Source organism: Podarcis cretensis (genome assembly GCF_951804945.1).
Source record: "Podarcis cretensis genome assembly, chromosome: 2".
Lineage (NCBI taxonomy): Eukaryota > Metazoa > Chordata > Lepidosauria > Squamata > Lacertidae > Podarcis > Podarcis cretensis.
Window position 1 is genome coordinate 123,120,527 of NC_137171.1, and position 25,737 is coordinate 123,146,263.

General features: G+C 43.6%; 1 protein-coding gene across 1 annotated transcript; it reads right to left on the bottom strand.

The window, feature by feature from the left end:
• Positions 1 to 478: 478 nt before the first annotated feature.
• LOC307209846 (vomeronasal type-2 receptor 26-like) lies at positions 479 to 24,121 on the bottom strand (the record flags this gene model as incomplete). Its single annotated transcript, XM_079965210.1, has 6 exons — positions 479 to 1,377; positions 1,973 to 2,099; positions 18,123 to 18,350; positions 20,245 to 21,051; positions 21,361 to 21,652; positions 23,898 to 24,121. 6 exons carry the CDS (start codon positions 24,119 to 24,121, stop codon positions 479 to 481), a joined length of 2,577 nt encoding a protein of 858 aa, XP_079821336.1.
• Positions 24,122 to 25,737: the final 1,616 nt, after the last annotated feature.

The window sequence follows — 25,737 nt, forward strand, 5'->3', positions numbered from 1 at the left end:
ATATCACATCATGTTAGAAGTACTTATATTACTTCAAGCCTTGCTGCCCTTTTATATAACTCAGAAAGGTTAAAATAGTGTCCCTCTTTTATATTGCAATAAAGCTCAGATGTTTCTCCTCCTTGGGTGGCCACATTGCATCTTGATTCATCCAAGAATCTAAGCCGTCAAAAGCCACCAGGGAAGCATCTTCAGGCAGCTCAAGCAACAGCAACGGATCATCACCAACTTTTAGCAAGTATACAAGCTTTAAATATATATATAGAGAACCTTCTTCTGGCAAAAAAGAAAAGGATAAAGGGTATGTAACTGTATGTAAGTACCTATTGTAGAATAATAACAGGGACCCTGAAGCCCACTACATGTCCCAAGGTCCTGTATCAAACCTGAATTAAGTTCACACCAACTGTTTCTGATTAATATTCTGTTTTAAGCAAAACCCATCCCTTTATATAGCCTGGAGAATCTGCTGCCATCTTTAGGTTTTTGTTGTCAAGTGCTCCTTTGTGTTCAGATCAGGTCTCAGTATAATGATGTAGCACTTGGGAAGGAAGATGCAGCCCAGGAGCCCAGCACTGGAGGCCAACATAGAGAAGACCTGCACGGCTACCATGTATTTCCCCTTGGTGCTCAGGTAGGTGGGCACAAAGGACACCCAAACACTGCAGAAGACCAGCATGCTGAAGGTGATCAGCTTGGCCTCATTGAATGCCCCAGGCAGCTTCCTGGCTAAGAAAGCCACAACGAAGCAGATAGCAGCCAGGAAGCCCATGTAGCCCAGGGCACCATAAAACATGGCCACAGACCCTTCATTGCATTGCAGGATAATCTCTGCAGGCTGGGAGTGCATGTCAGACTCTGGGAATGGGGGAGAGGTACTCAGCCAGATGGTGCAGATGAGAACTTGGACACTGGAACAGGAAATGACAACAGCGTTGGCCAGACTTTTCCCCAGCCATCTCCTCACTCTGTTCCCTGGCTTGGTGGCCATGAAGGCCAGCACCACAGTGATGGTTTTAGCCAACAAAGAAGAGACGGCAACTGAGAAGATGATGCTGAAGACCATTTGTCGGAGAAGGCAGGTCTCTTTCTTCGGCTGGCCAATGAATAGTAAGGAGGATGAAAAAGAGAGCAGGAGGGAGACAAGGAGGATGTAGGAGAGGTCCCGGTTATTGGCTTTGACTATGGACGTTTCTTTGTATTTAAGGAAGATTCCTAAAACAATGCTTGTCATTAATAGCAGCAAGATAGCAATGGAAGCTTGAACGCTCCCCAAAGTTTCTTCATAGGTCAGGAAGGAGATAATTTTGGGAAGGCATTGAACTTGACCCTTGTCTGGATGCTGATCTTCGGGACATTTGGTACAATGTTTTGCATCTAAGGAGGAAAAAGGAGTGCTCTAGCATCATTTAAATCCACAACCATCTATGTTTTATTACATTTTAGGGGGAACAATGTCCATATATGGGAGTGTCAGGTAAAAAGAATGTATAAAAAGGGAGTGGACAAAATGGGTTTGTTCAATTGCTTATTTAATATTTGTGCTTATCCTGTTGGCTTCTTCCATGATGATAGAGGCAGTTTTGAAAAGTTTCTCATTTTAATCACCAAAACAACCTTGTGATACAGGTAAAGCTGAGAGGCAGTGACCTCCCACAGAGGTGCTTCTTGTACAGCTTTTGCTGAATTTATACTGTCCTGTTCTATGTGAAATGGTTTTACCTTAAATAAATAATATATCTGATTACTGAGGATACCCTCACAATGATCGTTGATTTGTAGTCCACAAATTGCTTCCTATTCATTCTTTGTTTCAACCCACTTCCTAGAATTAACGTAGGTGAATAAAAAAAGAGAAGCGAAAAAAGGAGGCACAATCAAAAATGTATTTTGACTCTTCACAGAAAGTGTTCCTAAGTGAATGTTTACACAATTTATATTCTCAAAAGGGCTCCTGTTTATATTCACCCACCTTCCTGAGCAGAGATGGTCCCTTCTGCACATGGGGCACAAGCATAGCAGCAAACGGGCTTTCCTTCTTGAACCACTTTGGCGTATCCAGGTTGACAGCTTTTGGTACACCTGGAGCTAGGTACAGTCTAAACATAAAGAACATGCATCAAACAGAAAGTGTCAGGACTATTTGTGTCTCTGTCATTCATTTCTGGAGTTTGGAATGGACCTAACAAGGGTCCCTATTCCCACTGACCCCAGGCACTTTTCCAGGGAAGCATTTTGATGCAGGACAACATGGCAGGGAAAACTCTTTGGTGTGTTTCCTTTTTTGTTCGGACAATTATATTGGACTGTTCTATGCAAAAGTATACATTAAAAAAGCAATTTTAGAACCCTAGGATGACAGTGATAACAAAACAGCAGCAATAAAACATACATATGAAGTTAAAATCAAAGGACCCCTAGATGGTTAAGTCCAGTGAAATTTGACTATGGGATGTGGCGCTCATCTCCACTTTCAGGCAAAGGGAGCCGGCATTTGTCCTCAGGCAGCTTTCTGGGTCATGTGGCAGCATGACTAAACCACTTCTGGTGCAATGGAACACTGTGATGAGTGCCAGAGTGCACAGAAACACCATTTACATTCCCGCTGCAGCGGTAATTTTTTATCTACTTGCCCTGGTATGCTTTTGAACTGCTGGGTTGGCAGCAGCTGGGACAGAGCAACGAGAGCAGCAGTTAAACATACCATGATCTGAAGACTCCAAATTCAAAAAGTGCCTCCTGAATTATGGTTTTTATTTTTCCAAAGTGTTTTGAGTCCTGGCAAAGAATGGGGAGATGAGCCTCTTGGGGCAGCCTCCTCCACTTAGCCCCTCTCTCTCCCACCCCTCTATTAATGCCATTGCTGCTGCCAGTAATGCTAATTGCTTAAGGTGGCATCCCTGGTGTCAATATTACAGCATTCGGTTTCCAGTCGACCCCTACCTGCACCTCAACCTCCAATCAACCCCTCTCCACACCATAGTAAGCTGGCACCACGCTTCTTAAGCGTCCAGGCACTCAGTCCAGGAGATGTCATCAAGATTCCAGGGAGCAAGAGATCTCCTTTCCACTCTTTAATTCCTCAAGTCTAAACATGAATCTCATTCACCCCCTGGGCTGACTTTGGAAAACTCTGCACTACACTGATTAGGGCTCACCCACACTTCCTTTTGTGCCACATTTCTAGTCACAGGTCCATGTCAATGCTCCATGTCAAAAATTTTCCTCCATCCATCCATCCATCCATTCACCCATCCATCCTGTCTAGCTGTCTTTCTTCCCCTAAGAAAACCCACATTTTAACACTGAATCAAAGCAAATGGCAGTCAGGTTTTCCACAGGAAGTGCTGGGACAATAAACGAAAACAAAACCCTGCTCTGACCCAGATCAGGACCTGTAAGTCAAATTGTGGCAGAAATGGAAGTCCCAGTGAGCCCTTATTCCCAGCAGGTGTGCAAAGGGCTGTAGTCAAAGTGCCCTTGGAATTATTCATTAAGTGATTAGACCATTACAGATGTGGGATAAAATAGAATGCCATACCTTCTCAAACCACTTGGGCCACACAATGGCTTGTGAGTTGATTGTGAACTTGGTGTCAGTGGATCCGTCTCTCCTTACACTCCCAACTGGCACTCTTACACGAGACTTATTGGGAAACATCACCCAGTTCTCAATGTCATAGTAGAATGGAATCTGCCCATTCTCATCCAATGTGAGGCTGCCCATGGAAGTATTCAAAAACTGCATTCCTCTTAAGAAAGGGTGAAGCTGGAACAGCAGGAAAAAACACCAGCCTTTATGAAATAGAAAAGTTGAATATAAGCCCTCTACACTTTGAGCTCTAATCTCCCAGGAATTGGAGACACATTTCATCTGGACTCATGAACCTTTTGCAGCCATTTCTTTTTCTTTATTAGAACATTTGTAGGCAACTCATTGTATAAAATAACAAGGTCTCCAGAGAATAAAATAAATACAAAAGACAATAAAAATACTACATAAAAATAAAAATAGCACAAATACCAAACTTTTTAAACATAGATGGTCCTACAAATCAGTGCACAGCATAGATGCCAACTCCATAGGGCCCTGGGTGCCCAAGCACCGACAAAATTCCCCATGAAGGGGTTGGGCATCCACAAATTTTGGTGCCAGAGCCATGCATGCTGCATGACACCTACAGTCCCAGGCATAGGGCCATATTGGCACTCCTAGTGCACAGTTAGACCCTTACCTTATGAATAGAACACCATTTCCTCAGCTGCTCACTGTATCACCAGGGAAGGTTATTTGTCAATAGGGGCCACTCAGGTCTGCTCACAGCCAAGAGCATAGGAGTGGGATGTGTGGCTGTTCAGAGTAGTCCCCCTGCCTGGTAAAATTATCTGAAAGTAGGGGGAATTTCCCCTTCATGGATCATTGCCTTGCCATGGCGAAGGGGCTTGAATAACTCAGACAAGCTATGAACTATGCTGAGTAGGGCACCCAAGATGGACAGGTCATAGTGGAGAGTTTTGACCAAACGTGTTCCACTTGGAGGAGGAACCGGCAAACCACTCCAGTATCCCTGCCAAGAAAACTCCATGGACAAAGACAACAGGCATATAAAAGTTATGAACCTGGAAGATGAGCCCCTCAGGTCTGAAGGCGTCCAACTTGCTACTGAGGAAGAGCAGAGGACAAGTGCAAGTAGATTCAGAGCTGATGAAGCGGCTGGGCCAAAGCCGAAAGGATGCTCAGTTGCGGATATGCCTGGAAGCGAAAGGAAAGTCCAATGCTGTAAAGAAAAATATTGCATAGGAACCTGGAATGTAAGAACCATGAACCTGGGTAAGTTGGAGGTGGTCAAAAATGAGATGGCAAGAATAAATATTGACATCCTGGGCATCAGTGAACTAAAATGGACGGGAATGGGCGAATTCAGTTCGGATGACCATCATATCTACTACTGTGGGCAAGAATCCCATAAGAGAAATGGAGTGGCCCTCATAGTCAACAAAAGAGTGGCGAAAGCTGTACTGGGATGCAATCTCAAAAATGATAGAATGATCTCGATACGAATCCAAGGCAAACCTATTAACATCACAGTAATCCAAATTTATACACCAACCACTGGTGCTGAAGAAACTGAAATTGACCAATTCTATGAAGACTTACAACACCTTATAGAAGTGACACCAAAGAAGGATGTTCTTCTCATTATAGGGGATTGGAATGCTAAAGTGGGGAATCAAGAGATAAAGGGAACAACTGGCAAGTTTGGCCTTGTAGATCAAAACGAAGCAGGGCAAAGGCTAATAGAGTTCTGTCAAGAGAACAAGCTGGTCATCACAGACACGCTTTTCCAACAACACAAGTGACGTCTCTACACATGGACATCACCAGATGGGCAGCATTGAAATCTGATTATATTCTCTGCAGCCAAAGATGGAGAAGCTCTATACAGTCAGCAAAAATAAGACCTGGAGCTGACTGTGGCTCAGATCATCAGCTTCTTATAGCAAAATTCAAGCTTAAACTGAAGAAAGTAGGAAAAACCACTGGGCCGGTACGATACAATCTAAATCAAATCCCTTATGAATACACAGTGGAAGTGAGGAACAGGTTTAAGGATTTAGATTTGCTGGACAGAGTGCCTGAAGAACTATGGATGGAAGCTTGCAACATTATACAGAAGGCAGCAACGAAAACCATCCCAATGAAAAGGAAATGCAAGAAAGCAAAGTGGCTGTCCAACGAGGCCTTACAAAAAGCAGGGAAGGGAACGTAAGCAAAATGCGAGGGAGATCATGAAAGATACAGGAAATTGAATGCAGATTTCCAAAAAATAGCAAGGAGAGACAAGAAGGCCTTCTTAAACGAGCAATGCAAAGAAATAGAAGAAAACAACAGAATGGGAAGAACCAGAGATCTGTTCAAGAAAATTGGAGATATGAAAGGAACATTTCATACAAAGATTACCATAACAGAGGACAAAAGTGGTAAAGACCTAACAGAAGCAGAAGACATCAAGAAGAGGTGGCAAGAATACACAGAGGAATTATACCAGAAAGATATGGATGGCTCGTACACCCCAGGTAGTGGGGTTGCTGACCTTGAGCCAGACATCCTGGAGAGTGAAGTCAAATGGGCCTTAAAAGCACTGCAAATAACAAGGCCAGTGGAAGTGATGGTATTCCAGCTGAACTATTTAAAATTTTAAAAGACGATGCTGTGAAAGTGCTACACTCAATATGCCAGCAAATTTGGAAAACTCAGCAGTGGCCAGAGGATTGGAGAAGAAGTCTACATCCCAATCCCAAAGAAGGGCAGTGCCAAGAATGCTCCAACTACCACACAATTGCACTCATTTCACATGCTAGCAAGGCTTTGCTTAAAATTCTACAAGGTAGGCTTAAGCAGTATGTAGACCGAGAACTCCCAGAAGTGCAAGCTGGATTTCGAAGGGGCAGAGGAACCAGAGACCAAATTGCAAACATGTGCTGGATTATGGAGAAAGCTAGAGAGTTCCAGAAGGACATCTACTTCTGCTTCATTGACTATGCAAAAGCCTTTGACTGTGTCGACCACAGCAAACTATGGCAAGTTCTTAAAGAAATGGGAGTGCCTGATCACCTCATCTGTCTCCTGAGAAATCTCTATGTGGGACAAGAAGCTACAGTTAGAACTGGGTATGGAACAACGGATTGGTTCAAAATTAGGAAAGGAGTACGACAAGGCTGTATATTGTCTCCCTGCTTATTCAACTTATATGCAGAATTCATCATGCGAAAGGCTGGGTTGGATGAATCCCTAGACAGAATTAAGATTGCCGGAAGAAATATCAACAACCTCAGATATGCAGATGACACAACCTTGATGGCAGAAAGTGAGGAGGAATTAAAGAACCTTTTATTGAGGGTGAAAGAGGAGAGCTCAAAATACGGTTTGAAGCTCAACATCAAAAAAACGAAGATCATGGCCACTGGTCCCATCACCTCCTGGCAAATAGAAGGGGAAGAAATGGAGGCAGTGAGAGATTTTACTTTCTTGGGCTCCATGATCACTGCAGATGGTGAAAGCAGCCACAAAATTAAAAGACCCCTGCTTCTTGGGAGAAAAGCAATGACAAACCTAGACAGCATCTTAAAACACAGAGACAGCACCTTGCCAACAAAGGTCCGTATAGTTAAAGCTATGGTTTTCCCAGTAGTGATGTATGGAAGTGAGAGCTGGACCATCAAGAAGGCTGATCGCCGAAGAATTAATGCTTTTGAATTATGGTGCTGGAGGAGACTCTTGAGAGTCCCATGGACTGCAAGAAGATCAAACCTATCCATTCTTAAGGAAATCAGCCCTGAGTGCTCACTGGAAGGACAGATTGTGAAGCTGAGGCTCCAAGACTTTGGCCACCTCATGAGAAGAGAAGACTCCCTGGAGAAGACCCTGATGTTGGGAAAGATGGAGGGCACAAGGAGAAGGGGACGACAGAGGACGAGATGGTTGGACAGTGTTCTTGAAGCTACCAGCATGAGTCTGACCAAACAGTGGGAGGCAGTGGAAGACAGGAGTGCCTGGCGTGCTCTGGTCCATGGGGTCATGAAGAGTCGGACACGACTAAATGACTAAACAACAACAGGGTGGATTTACAAATGCATACTTCCATGAGATTGAAACTTTGGTTTCTCAGTATTTTAGATAATGTGGAAGCCTGCAAATTAAACTCTCTCCTTTCCCTTCAAAGTGTAGCCGCTTTCAGTGGAACTTGCACAATGCCACAAAAGAGGACACCGTCTCCCATTATCATTTGGTTGTGTTAATTTATTGGCATAGAGGTACATTTCTTAATATTTTTATTTCAACAGCTTTTCCAGCAAGCTGAGAAGCTATTTGCTTTTCATGTGCTTTCTGTAGTTTTACAGTGTGCTTCATACTATCCAAGTTGTTAAACCGCCTTGCACTCTTTTGACAAAGGCCAATTTTTTCATGTAAAAGTTTAGATATTAATCTATAATTCAAAATTCCTTCTGTTTTACAGTTGATGTGCAACTTCAAGTCCCAGCAGAGACACAGTGGGAGATGAGGAGGAACCAACTTCTGCTATGATGGCTGCATTTCTCGCCAGAGAGGAAGAACTAGATGGTGGGGGACTGTTCTGACATAACCAGAATAGGCAGAAAGGTCTGCTTCTGCCACAAGACTCACTAATGAGATTCTCCACCAAAAGGAGCAGAAAGAAATAAAAATCTCAGTCCTAAATCTGATTCCAGTGGTGGGGAAATGAGTAGCAACTTGCAACAAGGAAAAGGAAATACCTGCCATGGCTGTAGCCTTTGACGTTCCAGGCTGTCTCCTCCACTCGCCATCAGCATGACCTTTGATCTGGATGAATATGCAGCTTTTAAAGCCTGAGCCACAGCTTGGACACTGAAGTAAGTCATGTAGCTGTCTTGAGACAGGGCTCTCTCCAGCTCCTCTTCAGGCACCATCTCCAGTTTCTCATTCTCTGTGCATCTTGTCCGACCTTTCACAGCCAATGTGTGCTTTCTATATAAACAATGAAATGCTTTATCCCAAAACTGTCCAAGAATTTCAGAAAGTGGCACATAGGATTGGTATTTGTTCCTTAGTTGGGGCTTCATTATGAAGGACAAAGATCCATGGATGTACTGGAAGAGATCAGGAGCACTATGAAAACCAAAATTAATGTCTAGAAGACCTATTGAGATCCAGACTTTCCCCCCAATTTGATTCTCAAGAAATTGTTGTATTATCATGAGTTCAGTCCATGCCCCTTGACTGCTTTTATAGTAAACAAATATTTTGACTTGGTCCCATATGGTAAATGGTTCACTTGGGATGAGATATGGATCTACGTTATGTTCTGGTATTCTTTTTAATAAGGCAATGCAAATTCCATTGTTCGTCATCAGAGGTGTCAAGGCACTCAAGAACCTTTCTCCATTATCATTGTCTGAAACCAAGAGGCCAGTCCACGTCCATCCAAAATTCAGGAGCAACTTGACAATCCCCCAATACTGACTTTCCCCCTTGGGGACCATTTGGTAGACAAAGGGGGCTTCAGTTTTCTCATCCAGTGTCTGAGTCATAACGCCATAACTGATCTAGTGAGGAAAGGAAGAGATTAGTGATTTGTTTGATTTTTAGGAAAAGGAATAGATACTGTATTTATTGTCTGTTATTACTTATTATCTGTTATTGTCTGAAAAAAATGTGCTTGCTGTGGTTGATTGTGGTTTTAGTCTGAAATATTTGGAGAGTGCCAGATTGGTGGATGGTGGAAGAAAGATCTACTATCACTAAGGATTTTCTCACTTTTTCATTTCCCATATTGACTCTCCTGGAAAGAAAGTGGAATTTATTTCTTGTCCCTATCCTTCATACCTGTGGGATTTTGTAGATGCTAGACATGGCTGAAATCTCTTTCGAGATGGCAGAATTACCCCCTTCAAGAACAGACAGCAAGTTATTCCATTCTCCACAGTTATAGTTTGGAATATTGCTTTGCCCCCCTGCAAGCAGGTCTAGCATGGCATCGGAAGTCATCCTTCCATCAAAAAAGTTCTCAAAGAGGTTGTAGCCCAAGGAGATGTTGGGTAAGAACCTGGAATCCAGGTTGATCTCCTGAACGGAGAACAAGAAGGACAAGATGTGCCAGTAGAACCTAGGCGTAAAACTGCAATGAAACATCAAATAAAAAATGTCAGAAACCTATTCACCATGTAAAGAAAACAAATGTTATTTCTAGGCATTCTCAAAGTAGCTCATCCCCAAACAATGATATGTATGTTTGCAGTTTGGGCTGAGACAAGGAATATATTTTTATTATTATTTATGTAATAAATTTATATACCACTCTTCATCTGAGGATCACCTAGTTACAAGGTGTAAATCTATTTACCACTTAAAAATAAAAACTAGGAGATTGCAAATTCCATTGCAAAGAAAGAAAGAAAACACACAGCCTTCAAAGTGGAAAATTGCCTTTATTATTATGAATTAAGTAGAAACTGTTGGAGTGGAGAAGCATGACATCCAGTGGCATCTAATTACTTACCATCCAAGCCTTTTTGAGGGAATCTGCGAAAAAATGTATGGTTCTTCTATAATCAACATACTTGGAGATATGATCCCAGCAATTATGAAGTCTCTGGGCTGGTAGTAATTCTGTGTTTCACTTTCTTCCCAGATCAGATTCAAGGGACATACTTTTCCTTGATTTTCGCAGTCTCCATGTGTCATTAGCAGGAAAAGCAGGAGGGAAATCATTTTGCCTGTACCTCCTACATGCGGGTGGTGCTGTGGTCTAAACCACAGAGCCTAGGGCTTGCCTATCAAAAGGTCAGCGGTTCGAATCCCTGTGACGGTGTAAGTTCCGTTGCTCAGTTCCTGCTACTGCCAACCTAGCAGTTCGAAAGCATATCAAAGTGCAAGTAGATAAATAGGTACCGCTCCAGCAGGAAGGTAAACTGTGTTTCCGTGCACTGCTCTGGTTCGTCAGAAGTGGCTTAGTCATGCGGGCATATTCCGACTCCCTCGGCCAATAAAGCAAGATGAGCACCGCAACCCCAGAGTTGTTTGCGACTGGACCTAATGGTCAGGGGTCCCTTTACCTTTACCTACACTTCTCTTGTGGCTGCTCCTTTCTCTTGCCCAGCCAGGTAATCAGAAGTCAAAAACACTTGCAAGAGGAATGCTGCAGTGACTTTCCCAGTATGGGTAACATTCAGGTTTGCCTCAGCTGTTCATTCAGACTGTCTCTGACATATCAGCTATTCTCTGCATCTACCTTTCTCCCCAGGCACAGAGCTAGATATAACTTCCTGCTGCCCTTGATTGTGCTGTCTTGGCAACCTCCGGAAATATCTCTTGATCTTGGCAGGAATAAATAGCTATGATTTCGATAATTATAAGGAGAATAAATTTGACCACTGCAACAAACTTTAGTCATTGCGAAGTTTGGGTGGCAGGTGCAAAGCTGGGGAAAACCATGTTTATAAGAAATCACAGGTGCTGTGCCAAAGTTTGATGTGTGTGTGTGTGTGTGTGTGTGCGCGCGCGCGCGTGCGCACACAGGTTTGGCCTCAACAGACTAGTCCCATCTAGTCCAGCATCCCATATATTGCAGTGTCTGATCATACACCTTTGGGAAGCTCACAAGCAGGGCATGGGGGTAAGAGCCCTTTGGTGGTCTTGTTCCGCAACAAACGCTATTCAGAGACAGTGCCAGATTTACGTATAAGCTAAACAAGCTATAGCTTACAGCCCCACTCTCTTGGGGGCCCCAAAAAAGGTTAAAGGGAAAAAACCTGCATGTACATTACCAAAATATAGAATAAAAAACAAATAATATAAAACCTATATACAGCAACAGTGTTTTGTGTTGTGTATGGACCTATTAGTTCCATAAATTACAGCGTAGCCTATATTCAGCACAAAACCAGTGACAATTTGTTGTTGACCAAAGACAGCTGGACATATGAAAATCTCCATTATCTTCAGTCTCTTGGAGTCTCATCAAACCTAAATCTGGCCCTGTTCAGAGACATGCAAGCCTCTGATCCCCACAGAAACCAACCCACCATTACATTGTTAAGAATTATGAACTATTTGTTTCATTGAGGCATATGGCCCAATAGGGCTTACTCCCAGGTAAGTAAGTCCAGGTTCTGTGTGTCCCATTGAACCTAAAGGGAATTCTGGCTAACAAGGCATAGGGCACTGCAGGAAAATACATCTTTCTTCTGAAATTCAGAGATGCCTTCTTGGCTCAGCATCAAATTGTGCAGGTTCCTAGAAACAGATTCCCAGCACACAGCTATTAACTGATCTTTAGAAAAAAGAAATAAAAGAAACTGCAAAAAGAAAGCGAAGAAGAAATACAATGAATGCTGGCATGTATAAAAGGTGGAATAGATTGGTTTAAAGTGTATCAATGGGACAAAAACATTACAAATCTCCATACAGTGGTACCTCGCAAGACGAATGCCTCCTAAGACGAAAAACTCGCAAAATGAAAGAGTTTTTCGTTTTTTGAGTTACTTCACAAGATGGATTTCCCTATGGGCTTGCTTCGCAAGACGAAAACGTCTTACAAGTTTGTTTCCTTTGTCTTGCAAGTTTGTTTCCTTTTTCTTAAAACCGTGCATTCACTTCGAGGAGCAACTCATAGCACGCGGTGTGGTAGCCTTTTTTGAGGTTTTTGAAGACTTTGGTGATTTTTGAAGCTTTTCCAAAGTCTGTGCTTCGCAAGACGAAAAAATCACAAGATGAAAAATCTCGCGGAACGAATTAATTTCGTCTTGCGAGGCACCACTGTATAAATCAATGAGTAACACCAGCCACCCAGACACTTCATTCAGGCTCCAGCAATAAACACAGACCCTTCAACCAGGAGCTTAGTGGAGCTTGATAGATGCCAAATTAGCACTCCAACTAAGAAGGAGGAAGTCTTAGGGGGAGCCCCTGCAACACCACCTCCCCCTGCCCAAGGGAGCTCTTGAGTGGGAGGTGAGCAGGTCTTACTTGAAATGGGTCACTACGGACAAAACAGGGTTAGGCCAGTAGTGGTGGTGGTGATTAGTAGAGGTGCTGTGCTCTCTGAGGTCCATATTAGGCAGCAGAAGAAGCTTAGAAGAAAGTTTGAATGGCAACAATTCGACTAAATGCAGAAGTTTGACTGGGAGACTGTTTTGCTGGAAAAACTTGGTTGCTCTATTCAATAAGCGATCTGTCTGGATTGAGAGGCAGACCAAGGTAGAATCACTTTCAGCTACAATACTGAATGTCATTAACTGCATAAGCTACTGACCTTCCTTGGGCTCTAGGAATGCTAAAAGAACTATGTTGTATATAGTTGTTCTACTACTGCTAACCTTCGTTAACTGTCTGACATATTTTCTTTTACAATGTTGTGACTTCAGTTACGCAATCCACTGGCAAGCTGACTGCACACTGCACACACCCCAACGTTACAAAAACATTTTCATCATTCATTATTTATGGGAAAGGAAGAGTAAAAACGTTTTGAAAAATACATTGAATTTTGCACAGCTCGCTGTTGCCATCTGTTGTCACATTTGTAAAATGCACTTGTAATGGTTCTAGGGGTTGCTCGTGCGTATGTCAGTGCCACACTTGGCTGGGGTACCTGGGTGAACCCTTTCTGTCCGGACAGCCACCCACCCGTGGCTGTCTCAATCACTGGCAGAATCCGTCAGTGGGCGTTTCTTGAACTTCTTCCAGCAAAGAAGCTCTTTGACGCCTAGTCTCCGCCTACTCTCCCTGCGCAGAAGCCTTCTGTGCAGGGAGGGTGTGGGCAGCGGAGGACCCGTGCTCTCCCCGCTGGTCTCCGGTGAGGTGTCATGGAGCCCCCTCGCCGATTTCCCCATCTGCCCCCATTCTCCACTGGTGCTACGCTGATTTCTTTCCCCAGAAGACCCTCCTCAAACAACATTTGTATCGGTTCAGACTCCAGATTCCACCCTAGTCAGTGGACCAGCATCGCAAAACGCGACCAGTAGTCTCTGACGGACTGGCTCCCCTGCTTGCACCCCATCAGTTCCCGCCGAGTCACACTTTGCTCTACCTCGCTGGAGTACATCGCATCCATCGCCTGGAAGAATTTCTTAAGGTCCTTCAAGGCATCACTTTGCGTCGCCATCAGGGGCCTGATCCATTCGCGCGCCCCGTCCTGCAGATGCCCCACAATGTAAGCCACCCTCTCCCCGTCATCAGCAAAGTCATCTTTCTGCAGTTCCAAAGCGTACTGTACTTCCGTTCGGAAAGCATTGTAATCTTGGGGTTTCCCACCAAACTTGTGTACCAGCCCCGGTACCTTCCTTGCGATGGGGGTGGGTCTGACCTGTGCATCCTGAGCCTGTTTTTCGTCCAGCCGCACCGTCAGGATAGCTACATGCTGCTCCAAGTCTCGGTTCCTCTCTACCAGACTCTGTATTGCAGCTGGTTGCTCCGTCTCTCCGGCTGTCCCTGTTTGGCTCATCGTGCTGCCTCTCCGGGGTTGCGCACAAGCAACGTCAGGGACTGACGGATTGCTGTAATGGTTCTAGGGATTGCTCGTGCGTAAGTCAGCGCCATGCTTGGCTGGGATACGTGGGTGAACCCTTTCTGTCCGGACAGCCACCCACCCGTGGCTGTCTCAATCGCTGATTTCCTTCCCCAGAAGATGGGCTACTTCTCTCCCTCCTGGGACACTCTCCGGAATCCCTCTGGAGCCCTCCCTCTCCCTCTGGCTCCGATGGCAGTTCCCTGACAGCACTTTACAACACGTTTAAAATGTTTTAGTAAAGGTAAAGGTACCCCTGCCCATACGGGCCAGTCTTGACAGACTCTGGGGTTGTGCGCCCATCTCACTTAAGAGGCCAGGGGCCAGCGCTGTCCGGAGACACTTCCGGGTCACGTGGCCAGCGTGACATCGCTGCTCTGGCGAGCCAGAGTCGCACACGGAAACGCCGTTTACCTTCCCTCTGGTAAGCGGTCCCTATTTATCTACTTGCACCCGGAGGTGCTTTCGAACTGCTAGGTTGGCAGGCGCTGGGACCAAGCAGCGGGAGCGCACCCCGCCGCAGGGATTCGAACCGCCGACCTTTTGATCGGCAAGTCCTAGGCGCTGAGGCTTTAACCCACAGCGCCACCTGCGTCCCTTTAAAATGTTTTACTTGCAGCTATTTAGCTGAGTCCTTAGAGAATCACATGACATATTTAATTTTTGTTGTTAGGTGCTCCTTTGTATTCAGATCAGGCCTCAGTACAATAATCTGGCACATATTGGCATAACACGCTACAAGAATTTGCTGAAATGGTACAGTTGACAAATAGCCTGAGAGGCAACTCAAAACAAAAATTTATGAAAAAGTTGGATAGATATAAGATATATCTTCAAAAATACAGTAAGGGGTCACTATCTATGCTAGCATTCAATTGACGTTGGAGAGAGACTGAGTTGAGAAATAAGACCAAGGGTACATATTGATACAGGAATGTATTAAATAAAATGCAAAGAAATATACAATAATAAGAGTACATTCATTTGTAAAAAAAAAAAGGAAAAAAGGAATATACAAGAGGATAGACAGGAAATCCAATGTATTGGTACATATATGATTTTGGAATAGGTTTTTGTCCTTGTTTTTGCTTCTTCTTCTTTTAGTATATAAACTTTGTATACATGTTGAAAATTATAGTACAATAAACCTTGTGATGTAATATGATAATGTTTACTGGTGAAACATAAGAACTTTAATAAATAAGTAAATTGTTTTATTTGCAGCTGTGTAGCTGAGCCCTTAGAGAATCATATGGCATCTTTAATTTGAGTTGTTAGGTGCTCCTTTGTATTCAGGTCAGGCCTCAATAAAATAATATAACATTTTGGCATGAAGATGCAGCCCAGAAGCCCGGCACTGGAGGCCAAGATAGAGAAGACCTGCACGGCTATCATGTACTTCCCCTTGGTGCTCAGGTAGGTGGGCACAAAGGACACCCAAACGCTGCAGAAGACCAGCATGCTGAAGGTGATCAGCTTGGCCTCATTGAAGGCCCCAGGCAGCTTCCTGGCTAGGAAAGCCACCATAAAACAGATGGCAGCCAGGATGCCCATGTAGCCCAGGGCACTGTAAAACATAGCAACAGACCCTTCATTACATTGCACAATGATCTGTCCAGCCTGGGAGTGCATGTCAGACTCTGGGAATGGAGAAGAGATCCCTAGCCAGATGGTGCAGATAACCACTTGGACACTGGAACAGGAAATGACAATGGAGTTCATCAGACTTTTCCCCAGCCATCTCCTCACTCTGTTTCCTGGCTTAGTAGCAAGAAAGGCCAGCACCACAGCGATGGTTTTTGCCAACACAGAAGAAACTGCAGTGGAGAAGATGATGCTGAAAGCTGTTTGCCGGAGAAGGCAAGTCGCTCTCTTTGGCTCCCCAATGAACAGGAAGGAAGACAAAAAGGAAAGCAGGAGAGAAATGAGGAGGATGTAAGAGAGGTCCCTGTTGTTGGCTTTGACGATGGGTGTTTCCTTGTATTTAATGAAGATTCCCAAGGCAAAGCCTGTTGTTAAAGACAGGAATAGGGAAAGGAAAGCTAAAATGATTCCCAAGTAGTCTTCATAAGCCAGGAAGGTGATAATCTTGTGGATACATTGATCTCGGTCTTTATTTGGATGTTGATCTTCTGGACATTTGATGCAATGATCTGCATCTAAGGAGGAGGAGAAAAGAGGTCCAAACATCATTCATATGAATAACCATCTGTGTTCTACAATACGAGGAAGAATAATGCTGATGCAAGGGTGATCAGGGAAGGAGGCATTGTAGGGAGGGAGAGGCAAAAGTTTGTTTATTTCCTTTTTCAATGTTTACCATAGCATCCTGACTTTCCTTCAAGGAGAGAGAGGGTTTCCTTGCTTTTTCTCACCCAAACAACCTTGGGATATAGGTATAGCTGAGAAACTCTCACCTCCACGGACATGGGCCTGGTGTCTACATTGTACAGCTTTCACCAAATACCAACGACATGCCTCTTTACCTTGAGCTTTTACAGTTCATATTTTGTCTTCTGGGGCCCATATCATTTGGGTGTGTTTTTTTTCTTTTATTCTTCTGGTCTATTTGCAATTATTTACTGTTATATATTTATCCAACATCTCCAGCAACATTTCAGTTAGCTGGATTGGAGAAAATTTGTTAGAAGGATAATTGTTCACTATTAAGTTTGTACATATGTCTTTAAATAGGTAGCAGAAACATTTTTGTATTTCTTCCATGTAATAATTTTAATATGATTTATTTTATTTTGTATTGTGCTTTCGCTAAGTGAACATTTACTGTTTTTTTAAATATATATATATTTTTAAAAAACAACTCATTTTCTTTTTGGTGTGGTTTTGGTTCTTTACTTACTGAGCGCACCGTTTAATATCCCTAAATAAATGCATTGTGGGCAGTGCATCCAAAGTTCTCCACTTCGCTCTCCACTTTTTGGCCAGAGATTCCTATTCCTATTCTCCTTCTAACTTGGAGTCACCCACCTTCACAAGTAGAGATTGTCCCTTCTGCACATGGAGCACAAGAATAGCAGCAAATCGGCTTTCCTTCTTGAACCACTTTGGTGTATCCAGGTAGACAGATTTTGGTACACCTGGAGAAAGGCACGGTCTAGCCATAAAGAGAAAAAGGAACATCAAGGAGAAATTGTTAGGAGTTTTTGTGTCTATAGAGGTTATTCCTAGAGTTTGGAAACAAACCAACTGGATCTCTGGTTCCACTGGCTCCGAACCCTTTGCTCACAAGAGCGCTTCTGTTGCAGAACAACATGGCAGGGAAATCTCTTTGGTGTGTTTTCTTCAACATTCATATCCCAGATAAGTATATTTAAGGCAAAAGATACAGTAACAATCTCTGAACAGCAGCAACAACAAAACAACAGCAATTAAACAGGCAATAAAACATACCAGCTACTGAAGATGCTAGCTTAAAAAAAATGATTCTAGATTCAGGTAGGTAGCTGTGATGGTCTGACGCAGTCGAAATAAATAAAAAAATTAAAAAATTGTCCAGTAGCACCTTAGAGACCAACTAAGTTTCTTCTGGGTATACGCTGAAGTGTGCATGCACACGAAAGCATATACCATATTTTTGCTCTATGAGACTCACTTTTTCCGTCCTAAAAAGTAAGGGGAAATGTGTGTGCGTCTTATGGAGTGAATGCAGGCTGCGCAGCTATCCCAGAAGCCAGAACAGCAAGAGGGATTGCTGCTTTCACTGCACAGCGATCCCTCTTGCTGTTCTGGCTTCTGAGATTCAGAATATTTTTGTTCTTGTTTTCCTCCTCCAAAAACTAGGTGTGTCTTGTGGACTGGTGTGTCTTATAGAGCAAAAAATACGATATTTCCTCCATGGATATAAAATACCATCCACACCACATACTCCTTTTATGCAGTGGAGCCCCCCTGAGCTGTCAGTTCCAACCCCTGCACCATATTCAATGAGATTTGCTCCCTGTTAAGCGTCCAAAGGATTGCAATTGAAGCCTCACATGAATTATTCAAAAATATTTACAGCTTAAGGAATGTTACATGGAATCAAGTGTCCCTTACCTGGTTAAACCGTTTTGGCCACACAATGGCTTCTGGGCTAATGGTGAAGTTCATGTCAGCGGATGCCTTTCTCTGTATACTCCCTATTTTCACTCTGACACGAGACTTATTGGGAAACATCACCCAGTTCTCAATATCAAACTCGGCTGGCAGCTTCCCATTTTCATCCAAATGCAGTCCATCGATTGAGCCATTTGAAAACTGGATTTCTCTTAAGAAAGGGTGAAGCTGCAGTGACAGGGAAACATCAGATAAACTGCCTGTATTCTGTACGGTGTTTTATACTATATTCAGTTCTTTTGTATCATTTTTAAAAACTGTTTTGTTTTGTTTTACTGTATTGTAAGCTGGCCTGGCAGCTTTTGACAAATGGCAGTATATAAATGCTGAGATAAAAATGAAAAGAGAGCCCATCTCAACCAAGTGTAGAATCCTATGGCCACGAGACCTTGTGCCTGTGCAGTCTGTTTTCTAGGTGCTACTAACTGTTGATGGGCATCTTCAAGACTCAGCAGGGACAGAGGAAGAGGTGAGAAGGGTCCAACTTCAGCTGAGAAGGCTGGATCTCTCTGTGGGCAGCAAGGAGGAACCACCAGAAAGTGTGGGGGTCTTCTGACAAAACTTTGACCTCAGCCAGAAGCCTCACAAAACTGGATTTGCTTCAGTAACGGACAGACATTTTGTCTCACTACTCAATTGGATTCCAGTTGGTTTTGGGGTTTTTTAAGTGTATACAAAATGTGGAGTTTGGGGGGGGGTGTCATACAGTTGGAATGCTGCATATAAGAGGCAGTCAATGTTAGGGACAATACGTACACAACTTGTTTAAGGGTAGAATTCACTGGGGTGTGTGGTGTGTTAGGGAAGGTAATTTGATCCTCAGCTCTCTCTCGTGGCTCCTAGAAGCTGCCAGCAGGTGACAGCAGCCACACTCTGGGAAATGGCTTTGACTAAACCAGGTGAGGGTGGCTGATGGGTCTCAAGCTCTTGGTGAGTTAGGGACCTCCTCTGTATACAAAAAACCAGGCTCCGGAGGATTGAGCGGGTGAGACCAAGAGTGGCTCCTATGGTCAAGAAGGTGGTTACTGCATGTGCTATAGAGGGAAATGAAAGCTGGATGGGGGTTTTGCAAGCTGAGAAACTAGCCAGGGCCGTCTTAAGTATATCTGGTGCCGTGGTGCAAAGATCCCTCTGGCGCCCCCCATCACTCTGTATCCCAGAGTTGCTGACCTTTTTACGGCGCTGCCAGTAGCTTTGTGGGGCTGGAGGAAGGGGGCAGCGGCTGGAGGGGGCTCCTCCGGCGGGGAAGAGATGGAGGTTTCGGGTGCGGCGCTGCTTCAGCGAGACAGGGGAGGGGAGCGAGCTGATGCCGGGAGGCCCAAACAACCTCCACCTCTTCCCTGACGCCCTGGTGCCCCGCACCACTTTCCTCTATGGGCAAGACACCCCTGAAGCCAGCCCTTCTAGGAGAAGGGAAGCTTGGATGCAGCCTTGCAGCCATACACATTTGTGAGAAAGGTTTCAGGAGTAAACCCTGAGGAACAACCCATAACTGCTGCCCTGTAAGGCATCTTCAGGAGAAGGAAAGGCTAAGGAGTAAACCCTACACAAATCTGGAGTCCCAAAGCAGGTTAGGGGGCATTTTGTGTTCCTCCTTCCGCCAACTCCTGCATCCACCCTAGTGCCCAACACATTGTTTTCCTTTCCTTTGGACCATAACAATGAGAGTGAGGGGGGTATTTTTGTGCTCAAGGCATCCCAGGACCTCCAAACACACTGTCCTGGCTTGAATAGTAGATGTCAACCAGTAACTCCTACTGATAAAGGGTGTAAGTTAAGCAGAAACAATGCTTTCCATTCATTTGGCTTTTGTTTTCTATGTATGTTGAGATGGGGAACTTGTGCAGTTGGAATTTATTATTGTAGTTATTAGTAGTATTTCATTTCATTTATTTCATTTATTTCATTTCATTTCATTTCATTGTACCTTGCCCATCAGACTGGGTTGCCGCAACTTCCAATATACAAAAACAGAACAGAACATCACACATTTTGTAGAAAACAAAACAAAAACCTGGCTGGGACAATGAATTTTGGTGTGAAAAAATGGGGAAAGAATTACCTGCCATGGCTGCAGCCTTTGATGTTCCAACCTGTCTCTTCCACCTCCCATCACCATCCACTTTGATTTAGATGAATAGGCAGCATTTAAGGCATGTGCAACAACTTGGACATTGAAGTAAGTGTTGTAGCTATCTTGAGACAGGGCTGTCTCCATCTCTTCTTTGGGCAGAATCTCCAGTTTCTCCTCCTCTGTGCATCTGGTCTCGCCTTTTGCAGCCAACACATGCTTTGAATATGAACAATGAAATGCTGTGTTCCAAAATTGTTGGAGAGCAGATGAGTATGGACTATTGTAGCCACAGCTGGTCCTTCTTTGAGCCTTCAATACAAAGGACAAAGAACCATGGATGTACTGGAACAGAGCAGGAGGAGAAGACATATATGTATTGGTGTCCTGAAAAGCTGCCGCAATCCAGATTTTTGCCCCAATTTCTTTCCCAAATGTCCCTTGTAGTGTCATGATTGGAATCCATCCCATTCGATTTATTTCGTGGTAAACAATGACACTGACTTGTGTCCAGGTAATGAATGGTTCAATTAGACCAAGCATTTGATGACCATTCTTTTCTGGAAATCTTTTTGATAATGCAATGCAAATTCCTTTCTTGATCATTAAAGACCTCAAGGCACTTGTGAACCTTTCTCCATTGTCATTGTCTGGAGCAATGAGGCCAATCCATGTCCATCCAAAATGCAGGAGCAACTCAACAATCCCATGGTACTGAGTTTCTTCTTTGGGGACGATCCGATAGACAAAAGGGAACAGAACTTCTTCAAGTGCCTGAGCAATAAATCCATAACTGATCTAGGGGGGAATAGAAGAGTTTGGTGTTTTACTTTGCTTTCAGAGGAAAAGACCAGATACTAACCTGGGATGATCAATATCTAACAAACTGTGTACTGGCTGAAGCTGAGAGTTTTATTCTGAAGCATTGGGAGTGTATGAGGTGGGAGGGGGGCTTGGTTTTATTAAATCAATCAATCAATCAATCAATCAATCAATCAAGCTTTGAAGAAAAACCCATGGAGCCATGGCTCAGGATTTTCTTGCTCCTGTTATATTGCTGAACTTCTCCACTATCCCTCCATTCCTGTGCCCCACCCCTGCAAATACCTGAGGGATTTTGTAGGAGCCTGACAAGACTGAAATCCCTTTTGAGATGTCAGAATTTGATCCTTCAAGAACAGCCAGGAATTTGCTCTGTTTTCCACAGTGATAGTTGGGAATATTGCCTTCCCTGCCTGCAACCAGGTCTAGCATGGCCTCAGATGTCCTCCGGGCATCAAAGTAGTTCTCATAGAGGTTGTAGCCCAGGGTGATGTTGGGTAAGAGCCTAGGATCCTGGTTGATCTCTTGAATGGTGAACAAGAAGGACAAGGCATACCAGTAGGAAACAGGGGTGAACCTGCAATTCAAGAATAATAATAATTAATTGTCAAACTGCTGTTCAGCATTTAATAAAACTAAACACTATTTGAACCCCAAATAATGGTCTGTATGCTTGTGTGAGACATATCCTTGTTGCAAATGTGAAAACTCATTTGCCGCTTAAGAATAAAAATGGGCGAATTCACACTTCATTGCAGAATAGAAGCACACAGCCTTCAAATAACTAAACACAACACACACACACACACAAACGATGCACACACACACACACACAAACGATGCCTTATGAGGAACGGCTAAGGGAGCTGGGCATGTTCAGCCTGGAGAAGAGGAGGTTAAGGGGTGATATGATAGCCATGTTCAAATATATAAAAGGATGTCACATAGAGGAGGGAGAAAGGTTGTTTTCTGCTGCTCCAGAGAAGCGGACACGGAGCAATGGATCCAAAGTACAAGAAAGAAGATTCCACCTAAACATTAGGAAGAACTTCCTGACAGTAAGAGCTGTTTGACAGTGGAATTTGCTGCCAAGGAGTGTGGTGGAGTCTCCTTCTTTGGAGGTCTTTAAGCAGAGGCTTGACAACCATATGTCAGGAGTGCTCTGATGGTGTTTCCTGCTTGGCAGGGGGTTGGACTCGATGGCCCTTGTGGTCTCTTCCAACTCTATGATTCTATGATTGCATACATTACTTTGTATCGGGGGGTTCGGGGGGGGGGGGTTCGTGTCATTCCAGTGGGGCGGGGGGGGGGGAGTTCTTTTAGATTTGATAATGTTTTAAGAACATGTATATAGTAGCTGTGTAACCAGAGGATTCCTGCAGCAGAACTTCAAGATCATTACTCTTTACCATTCCTGGCCATTTCTGGGTTGACAATGAAGAAAATTCCTTTCCCATACAGTTCTATTTACATGTTTTTTTTTTATTGCCTCAGGTGATAATTCCTGCTTTGCAGGGGGTTGGACCAGATGACTTTGGGGTCCCTTCTAACTCTACAATCCTATGTCTCTATGATTCTAAGAAGACAACTATTAACACTATATGCATAAAGTTAGAAGCTACTGGTGTATCATGATCCACACACTATAAACTAACTAAGTAAAGTAGATTAAAACTTGTCTCAGTCTGTATCAGAGTCTGCAGTCCATCAGGATGTTGTAGTCACACTGGAAGCTTGACTCAGTCTGAAGGCTGAAAGGCTAATGGATTCAGAAGACTATAAATTAGCCAACACACATACACACACACACACACACAGAGAGAGAGAGAGAGAGAGAGAGAGAGAGAGAGAGAGAGAAAGAGAGAGAGAGAGAGAGAGAGAGAGAGAGAGAGAGAGTTTTCTCCTTCAGTGAGAAAAAACTGGAGGGACGGACCCTTTCATAATGAGTCATGACAGATGTCTATATCCTTGACCTGTTTTCAGGAGGTCCACCTCAGCTGGCCTTCGAACCCTGAACAGAAATCAGAGGATAGGCAAGAGACAGGCCCAAGCACGATTAATGCAATTAACACCCATATATAAATGACACTAACACGACTAACATTGCTTTCAGCTATAAAGCAGAGACCCACAGAAGGAGAGTTGCCTTGTAATTCATTTTTTTATCCCTGAGGAAACTGCTCTCTTCTCAATCTCATTATACTTTGACACCAATTATGCCAACATCTTCCAGGAGTAAGCTCCAGAAGGCGGAAGGGGAAAAGAATGACAAAGAATCTAATTTTCACCCAAATATCAGGAGAAAATATTTGTAACTATCACCCAAGTTCTTACACCTATCAACACTGTCTGAGTACCTGAGGGAACTCGATCCATTTTGTTTCCACCTATATTCCTATTAAACTTGGGGGTACGTTTGCCAAAAATGGTCACCTTTTATTTTGCATAATTAATTCTGAGTTGCTCTGATTGGCAAAATTCGTATAGTTTGTTCAAGTTTGTTACAATACTATTAATATGGAGGTTGAATAGGGGTGATTCTAGCAGACAACCTTGTCTGACTCCTTTATTAGTCCTGATTTCCTTCGTCAGACCTCCTTCTGTACTGATCCTTACCCTTATGAACGTCTTACTGTGTAACTCTTGCACATGTTGCTTTTATATTCAACACTTTTCCTGAAGACAGAAGGGAAACTTCGCAGTATGATTTTTGGAAGGCCACAGCCTCTTCAGCCCTGAAATAGGGGCTATTTCCCTAGTAAATCAGAACCAATGGTGTGGAGACGCAGAAACATGAGATCCACCAGAAAGTACTTACTTACCCCTCAAGTCTGGTTAGCGGGGTGTCGGAAAATACATATGGAAGTTGCCTATGATAATTTCTTGGGGATATGATTCCGCTGATGAGGAAGTCTCCAGGCCGGTAATAATTGTGTGCTTTATTTTCATCCTTGATCAGATTCAAGGGGCATTTTGTTTTTGGGTTCTCACAGACTCGAAAGGGCATCAGGAGAAGCAGCAGAAGCAGAAGCAGCAGGGCTCTCATTTTGGCTCTGCCTCCTAGACCTCCCCTGTGAGTGGCTCCTCTCTCCTCTAGAGCTAGCCAATCAGCAAAAGAGAAAAGGAGTTCTTACATCACCCAATCTGCTGTGGTTTCACCAATACGGTTCTTCTTCAGAACCATTAAACTACATGCATATCTATCTTGACTCAATCACACTCTTATTCTGGACACTAATCTTCCCGCTCCCACCGGTTCAGTGCAATAAATAACCTTGTGCTACCTTGCTTCTGATGTTTGTGCAATCCCTAGAAATATCTCTTGAGCTTTGGCAAGAATAAGGATAAATTACCATGATTTTGATAATTATAAAGGTGGAAGTTCACTTCTGCAACATCTTTGAGTAGTTGTGTGACTCAAGTGGCTGGGGCAAAGCTGGGAGGTAGGGGGAAACATGTTTGTGAGAAATCAGAGGTGTAGCTCCCAAGTTTAACAAGAGTCAATTGGAGTGGGGTGAGTTTGGGCTGAAATTATTGTGGGAATGTTCAGGGTGGAAGAAGAGGACATAGTGTTTATTAATATCCATGCTTACTTGCGCTAGCAAGTTCCTTTACTTAGCAGAGTTTACATTCCCATTCTCAGGCACAGCAGAAATCTGGTTGCAGGCTCGTTAGAACCTCTTACTATTATGCAATTCAATCTCCCTCAGATCGAAAAGAGAGAGAGTGGCGGCATTCCTTGGCCTTTTACCAGGTCTGGAAAGGTCATGCCCACCCACTAGTCACATGCAAGGAACGATGCTCCAGGCCAGGAGGAACAGGAAGTTTTGACTGGCTGGACCAAACATTCCCTTGCATGTCCACTCTAGCAAAACAAGGAATGTTGTATTTGACTGCTCCCAGTGGGTTTCTTTATTTTATCCTGGGAAGTTTTGATATTTTTATGTGAAGTACTGTCCTGCACTGAAGAGTCCACTCCATTCCTGTCTTCCATGAGGCACCAATTTTCAGATGCAAAATCCGTCACCCTTTCCATAAGTCCCTTATAAAATATTGGTTTGTCTTCCTTGGGGGCATATACACCTACAACCAAAATTTAATTTTCTTGGATATTAACTTCCATCTCAACATATCTACTTTGTTCATCAGAGAATATCCATTTGGGGCAGAACTGGGAATGTGTATATAAAGAACAACTCCATTTACCCCCTTCAGTCCTGCAAAGATAAATTCCTCACCCAATCTTTTTAAATCAAATATCTGATACCCTTTTCCCTAAAATGTGTTTCTTGTAAACAAATTTGATCCAATTTCAATGGTTTCCCCCCCAATAACGAAATATCTCTTTTCTCTTTTGAGGAGCATTTGCATCATTTATATTCCATGTTAAGTATTGGTAATCCATAGTTGAGCAGATTATTTTGTGACGCCTGTACCTGCACCCCCCATTTGTGATTTGCAAGTGAAATCTGTTCATCCAGAAATGGAGGTGTAATTGAGGAGGTCAAGTATGGGAGAGAAGTTGGGGGAGATCCTTCTCAGCTTGAGATCTCAGGAATCTCCTGTTGGTCAGAGCAGACAATATTGATTCTTGATGGTTCCATGTTCTGACTCAAGAAAGCAGGGCTGTGGAACCATTGGCCAAGGTGGTCCTCTCTATCT